This window comes from Aethalodelphis obliquidens, unplaced genomic scaffold (assembly GCF_003676395.1).
Source record: "Aethalodelphis obliquidens isolate GAN/ISIS:26980383/991018 unplaced genomic scaffold, ASM367639v1 scaffold23, whole genome shotgun sequence".
NCBI lineage: Eukaryota > Metazoa > Chordata > Mammalia > Artiodactyla > Delphinidae > Aethalodelphis > Aethalodelphis obliquidens.
This window is the reverse complement of record NW_020837967.1, coordinates 1,357,035-1,363,985: the sequence shown is the minus strand read 5'-3', so window position 1 is coordinate 1,363,985 and position 6,951 is coordinate 1,357,035. Positions and strand designations below refer to the sequence as shown.

General features: G+C 40.6%; 1 protein-coding gene and 1 long non-coding RNA gene across 10 annotated transcripts in view; one reads left to right on the top strand and one right to left on the bottom strand.

Moving 5' to 3' along the window:
• Positions 1-6,951, top strand: part of LOC113628229 (dihydrodiol dehydrogenase 3) — a 54,159-nt gene that overhangs the window by 35,461 nt on the left and 11,747 nt on the right. For 5 of the 8 annotated variants that reach the window (XM_027121505.1, XM_027121511.1, XM_027121509.1 and 2 more), the window contains 2 exons: positions 262-344; positions 6,505-6,585. In XM_027121505.1, the coding sequence (XP_026977306.1) occupies positions 262-344; positions 6,505-6,577 (156 nt within the window). In that variant the 3' untranslated portion in view covers positions 6,578-6,585. Of the gene's footprint in view, positions 1-261; positions 345-2,553; positions 2,708-6,504; positions 6,586-6,951 lie in introns of those variants that run through there. The other 3 variants (XM_027121507.1, XM_027121512.1, XM_027121508.1) reach the window with 2 other exon arrangements.
• Positions 628-6,951, bottom strand: part of LOC113628233 (uncharacterized) — a 15,341-nt gene continuing 9,017 nt past the window's right edge. Inside the window, exons 1-3 of one of the 2 annotated variants that reach the window (XR_003435933.1) lie at positions 3,506-4,503; positions 1,888-1,950; positions 628-1,633 (exon numbers count right to left, since the gene is read on the bottom strand). This is a non-coding gene — a long non-coding RNA (uncharacterized LOC113628233). Of the gene's footprint in view, positions 1,634-1,887; positions 1,951-3,505; positions 4,504-6,951 lie in introns of those variants that run through there. The other variant, XR_003435934.1, reaches the window with a different exon arrangement.

Sequence of the window (6,951 nt, the reverse complement as noted above, 5' to 3'; positions counted from 1 at the left end):
TGTGTGTGTGTGTGTGTGTGTGTGTGTGTGTGTGTGTGTGTGTGTGTGTGTGTGAAATGGAGCAGAAAAGGAGAGGGAGTGGGAAGGAGAGGTGGAGAACCCCGCAGAAGTGTTACCAGGCTGGTTCACTTGGAAGCTGAGGACAGGCGAGTCTTCCCTGTACTCTCTTCTTGCCTCCATCCAGCTGGAAAGTCCTCCAGTTCCCAGGGGGAGGCCAACTCCTTGGGGAAGAGGTTAATGTGATTCTTCCCTTCCTTCCAGGTTCTCGATTTTGAATTAACTCCAGAAGACATGAAAGCAATTGATGGTCTCAACAGTAATGTACGATATTATGATTTACTCTTGTAAGTGACTTGTATATATTTCACACATGTTATTTTCTTTTTTCTTTTTTCTTGGAGTATAATTGCTTCACAACGTTGCGTTAGTTTCTGCTGTACAAAGAAGTGAATCAGGTATATGTATACATATATCCCCTTACAGATGAACCTGTTTGCAGGGTAGGAATAGAGACGCAGACGTAGAGAACGGACTTGTGGACACGGGGGTTGGAGGTGGAGGGGTGGGATGAATTGGGAGATTTCGATTGACATATATACACTACCGTGTGTAAAATAGACAGCTAATGGGAACCTGCTGTATAGCACAGGGAGCTCAGTTCGGTACTCTGTGATGACCTAGATGGGTGAGATGGCGGGGTGGGGTGGGAGGGAGGTCCACACACATTGTTTTCTGTAGCATGTAGGTCAGCAGAGAAACTGAGCTTCCCTAACCAGGAAGGCAGGCCTGATTTCCAGTGTAGGAGTAAACCAGGGCTTCCTGTAGACCTCAGACCAGAGGTTTCTTCCAGGGCTCCATCTCTGATCTAACAGAAATGTGAGAAGGGCCCAGGACAACTCATAAGTAAAATCACCAAAGTTCACATTGTGGTGAATTCACTACCTTATACCCCTCATCTCTGTGCCTGGTGTACTTCCTCTCAGGGCTGACGTACCCATTAGATACAGAAGGCACAGTGCCTACAGCCCACTATTCTTTTAGGGACGTAGGAAAATGTTTCACCTTTATTTTTTTTTTAAATCAGGGGAAAATGATTTGTATTAGTAATGACTATGTAACAGTGAATCCAGCCTGGATACATTCATTTTTATCCTAACACAATTGTAAAATATGTTAATATTTGTATGGAGGAGGAGCCCATAAAGGCCAATGTGCGTCGGTGCTGCGAAGGCACAGTGGGGCATGCTTCCACCCCCTCCCCTAAATGTCTGGTGGCTTTTCTCCCTAACGTGCATTTCTTTCCCAAGACATCATCCATTTCTTCCAAATTTATCTCTTCATTGGACCTTTTTCCCTATTATAACTCCATTTCCTCATCCTTGTAATCTCACCAAACTGAATTAGAATTAGATCATGAACTTAACTGGCTCTCCAGTAAGTGACTGCTGTGTGCTTAGCAGGATACATCCAGATAAGATTGTGTGGATGTCTCTGGTTTCTTGATTTAAGACTTACCTCAGTGTTGCCCTTGTCCATCAGGAGTCCACCCCCTGGGGAGCCCCTACCTCTTCGACTTTGACTTAATTCACAAACATAGAATTCCATGTTCAATTACTGCAGGAGGATATCAGGACTGAAGAGAAAGAAGACTAATCAAACAGAGAAATTTGGAAGGGAGTTTAGAGAGAAGGGAATACAAATTATTGATAAAGATACAGTTTCAAATGAAAGATGTCAAAACGCTTTCTCTTGTTTGTAAAGCTATATCATGATTCCGAGAAAGGATATTATACATGAAAAAACAGGTGCAAAGTTACTTTTCTGTACTCAAATCTTTGAAGTATTCTTCTGTGTTCTCCTTATTAGGCTGTGAATGCCTAGACTTACTCATATTTGTGGACTCAGGTCAACAGCATAGCTCCCAGCACATGGACTTGCTCAGAATGCACTCTTTAATGAATTGAATGGAGAAAGACAAACTTAGAAAGAAAAGTAAAAACATGGAAAAAAAGGAAAACAGCAGTAATACTAATTCCTTGATAACCCGTGTTTTAATACATTATAAATTAAGAAAACAGTAATCCCTTTTTATCGGTATAGTTACTTATGTGTACATGATATCTCAAGAGATTAGAAGTTTTTTTAACAGAGCACCCTCTATTTTGGGGGGTGCTCCATGTTTATGTGTTGGATGGATGTGTGAAAAAGATCAGCAAGATTCTTACTGTGATTATTGCCATCATCCAGGGCCAAATGTTCCACCTGGGGCTGAAGTGACCTTAGCATTTCATCTATAGTTCTTAGACCTTCTTAGAAATTGTAATTCCAACCAAGGTAGATATCACTGTGGCTTTTATGTTGCATGTGAATGTGGGAACTGGATATGAAGATGCAGTTGACATATGGACCGGGAGCCTGCATATATGTATGTTGTAAATGAGTTGGTTGTAAATTTAGAGTTTTAGAGCATCCTAACTGCTTCCACAGAGGAACACTCTCCTTGACAAGTGTGAGACAGAGTTAATAAAATTAATCTCCCTCCTTCTCTTTCAGCATTTCTGATCACCCTGACTATCCATATTCTGAAGAATATTGATTATGAGTGATCCACCATGGTTGTATCAGAATTTATTGATTCTAGGGGTGTGGAGAGAATTGCTATAATCTTTGGAGCTAATTAAAATCTGTGTCTCTAGTTTAAAGCTTCTTGCATGTTTTGGTGTGTGTGAAATAATAAAGATTTCAAAGTAAGAATACTCGGGAGGGGGATCAAAAGGCAGAGTCGGAGGATCTTGAACTCACCTTCCTCCATGAAGACATCAAAACTACCACTACACATAGAGTAACTCTCACTGCAAACAACTTGAAGAGTAGCAGAATGGCTCTCTACAACCCAAGCTATCAAGAAAGAACCTCACAGAGCCTAGTATGTGGGCAGGAGAAGCAATCCATTCAGGACCCACACCCCTAGCAGGTGACCCAGAGGAGTATAAACAGGCTCAGGGATCCTCCTTAAAGAGCGAGGGGTACAAGACCCATATTAAGCACCCCAGGTCTGAGGACTGGCACTGGGAAGACGAGCCCCTTGGCTGGTTTGAAAACCAGTGGGGCTTACCATAGGGCTGTAAGAAACCAAGACTCTGTTCTTCAAGAGCGTGTACACAGACTTGATTGCTTTCAGTCCCAACAGAGACAGCAGATTGGATTCTGCTTGACGCTCTGGCCGGTCTGCCAGGACTACCTCAGTGCATGCCCAGAGCCTCCTGCTCCATCCCTTCCTGCTCTGGCACTGGTCCCTGCTAAGGCAGAGACAGCCATCACATGCACAGGGAGAAAGTGGTGGCAACTCAGAAGTGTGTCTCCAGCCCCTTGGGCCCTAGCCCTACCCCCAACAGGTCACCAATTGCCATTGAGCCTAGAAGAAGCCTCAGCTCACACCTAACTCTGGCTCTAGTCCCTCTGACTCCAGCCCTATCTCCCAACAAAACAGCAGCTGCCAGCTCACCTAGGGAGAAGACATGGGCTGTGCTCACTTTAGATCCAGCTCTCCCACCAATGCCACTGGTCACAGGCAGACCACATAGAGATGCTCCCACACAAGGACACACGTTTAGACTCTGGAATAGGTAACTGTTTGCCTAATGTCATAGAGACAAACAGAAAAGACCGAACAAATTAGATGAAAAACACACATGTTCCAAATGAAATAACAAGATAAAACCTCAGGGAAAAAAAACCTATCTAAAGCAAGATAAATAATTTACCTGATAAAAGACTCAAAGCAATAGTAATAAAAATGCTCACTGAATGTGGGAAGATAGTAGAGGAACACAATGAGAACCTCAAAGAACTAGAAAATATTAAAAAGATCCAATCAGAGCTGAAGGATACAGTGACTGAAATACAAAATACACCAGAAGGAATTAACAACAGGTTAGGTGACACAGAAGAACGTTCTCACAACCTGGAAGTCAGAATAGTGGAAATCACTCAATCAGAGCAGCAATAAAGAATAAATTATTTTTCATAAGAACAGTTTAAGGGACCTCTAGGGTAGCATCAAGTGCACTAACACTTGCATTATAGGGGTCCTAGAAAGAGAAGAAAAGAGAGAAAGAGGCAGAAAATATATTGGATGAAATTATGGCAGAAAAGTTCCCAAATCTGAGAAGGCAAAAGATATCCAGGTGCAGGAATCACAGAGAGTCTCAAACAAGATGAAACCAAAGAGGCCCACAACCAGACATATCATAATTAAAATGGCAAAAGTTAAAAATAGAGAATTCTAAAGGCAGCAAGAGAAAAACAATGAGTCACATACCAGGAAAACCACATCAGGCTATCAGCTGATTTCTCAGTAGAAATACTGCAGGCCAGAAGGGAGTGGCATGATATATTTAAAGTGCTGAAAGGAAAAAAAAAAAAAACCTATGATCAAGGACACTCTACTCAGCAAAATTATCATTCAGAATTGAAGGAGAGCTAAAGAGTTTCCCAGACAAGCAAAAACTGAGTTTATCACCACTAAACTGACCCTACGAGAAATATTAGTGTCCCCCTTAAGTGAAAAAGAAAAGGCTATAACAAGAAATAAGAAAATATAAAATGGGAAAAATCCCACTAGTAAAGCCAAATGCATAGTAAAGGTGGTGCATCGACCACTTAAATAAACTAGTACAAACTTAAATAAACTAGTACAAATGTAAAAGACTAAATTAAAAAGGGATAGACATGAAGATGTAAAATATGACATCAAAAACACAAAATGTCAGGATGGAGGGGTAAAATGTAGATCTTTTAGAATGTGTTAGAGCTTAAACGATATATACGTATATATACGATATAAACGATATATAAAGCAAGTAGATATAGGTATAGGTTGACATATATAAACTTCATGGTAATAATACATCCAAAACCTACAGTAGAGGGCTTCCCTGGTGGCGCAGTGGTTGAGAGTCCACCTGCCGATGCAGGGGACATGGGTTCGTGCCCCGGTCTGGGAGGATCCCACATGCCGCGGAGCAGCTAGGCCCGTGAGCCATGGACGCTGGGCCTGCGCGTCCGGAGCCTGTGCTCTGCAACGGGAGAGGCCACAACAGTGAGAGGCCCGCGTACTGCAAAAAAAAATCCAAAACAACAACAAAAATACCACAAGAAAAACCCTACAGTAGATACACAAAAATTAAAGAGAAAGTAACCCAAATATAACACAAATAAAGTTATCAAATCAAAAGATAACAGACTAAAAGAAGAATAAAAAGACAAGAAAAACTACAAAAACAACCAGAAAACAAGTAACAAAATGGCAATAAGTACAGTACTATCAGTCACTTTAAGTGTCAATGGACTCAATCCTCCAATCAAAAGACATAGAGTGGCTGATTGGATAAAGAAATAAGAACAGTATACATGCTGCCTTCAAGAGCCTCACTCCAGAGCTAAAGACATGCACAGAATGAAAGTCAGGGGATGGAAAATATCCTCCATGCAAATGGAGGCAAAAACAAAACAAAAACCTGTTCTAGCAACACCCATATCAGACAAAGTAGACTTTAAAACAAAGTCCATAATAAAAAACAAATAAGGGTATTATATAATGATAAAGGCATCAATCGAAGAAGAGTCTATAACATTTGTGAACAAATATGCATTTAATTTAGAAGTACCTACATATATAAAGCAAATATTAACAGAACTAAATAGAGAAATTGACAGGAATACAATAACAGTAGGGGACTTTAACACTCCACTTACATCGAAGGTTAGATGATCTAGCCAGAAAATCAATAAGGAAAAACTGGACTTAAATGATACATTAGACCAGTTGGACTTAACAGATATTTAAAGGACATTCCATCCAAAAACAGCAGGAAACAAATTCTTTGCAAGTGCACATGGAACATTCTCCAAGATAGATCACATTCTAGGCCACAGAAGAAGTCTCAGTAAATGTAAGATGATGCAAATTGTATCAAGAGGCTTTTCTGATTGCAACATGAAATTAGAAATCAATTATAGAAAGTAAAATTAAACAAACAAACAATAAGTGGAGACTAAGCAATATGCTACTAGAAAACCAATGGTCATTGAAGAAATCAAAGAGGAAATAAAGAAATCCCTTGAAACAAATGAAAACGGACACACAATTTCCAAAATCGCAGCTTAGCATTTTGCTGACATCACTGTACATGTTAAATTTTATTTGGCTTCATAACATTCCATTGTATCAATGTTTCATGATTTCCCTAACTCCTCCCAAATTTATTATAATTTAACTTGCTTACAGGTTTTTCCTTTATGGCTAATGTTGAGCAAGATAATAAATTATATAAAATATTTATCTTTCGGGGGGAGTTACATTGTGATAGTTCTTTAAAAGTTATACACTGGGTGAAAGATATAACCCCTCCAACACTCTGTTTGCATACTGCAAAAACTATCAATAATTAACCTCCACTAAGCACCTTGCCAGCATGTCTTTTTTTTTGTTACCCTTTTCAGGATTGCACCCTTGTCAGGACTGGATATTCTTATTATAAAGCAAAGAAGAAGAAATGAAATAATTTTTTTCTGATTGAAAAGGTAAAAAAGCAAATTTTCTTTCATTGTGAAGTTTTATTTCTTTACTAAAGTTTAACATTTTGAAAAACGCTCATTAATCATTCCTTTAAATTGTGTGTGTGTATGTGTGGTGCAGAGTAGTGTAAGATAGCTAAGTGTTTCAGACGATGTTTGGTCAACAAGGGGCTTCGGGCTTCCCTGGTGGCGCAGTGGTTGAGAGTCCGCCTGCCGATGCAGGGGACACGGGTTCGTGCCCCGGTCCGGGAAGATCCCACATGCCGCGGAGCGGCTGGGCCCGTGAGCCATGGCCGCTGAGCCTGCGCGTCCGGAGCCTGTGCTCCGCAACGGGAGAGGCCACAACAGTGAGAGGCCCGTGTACAGCAAAAA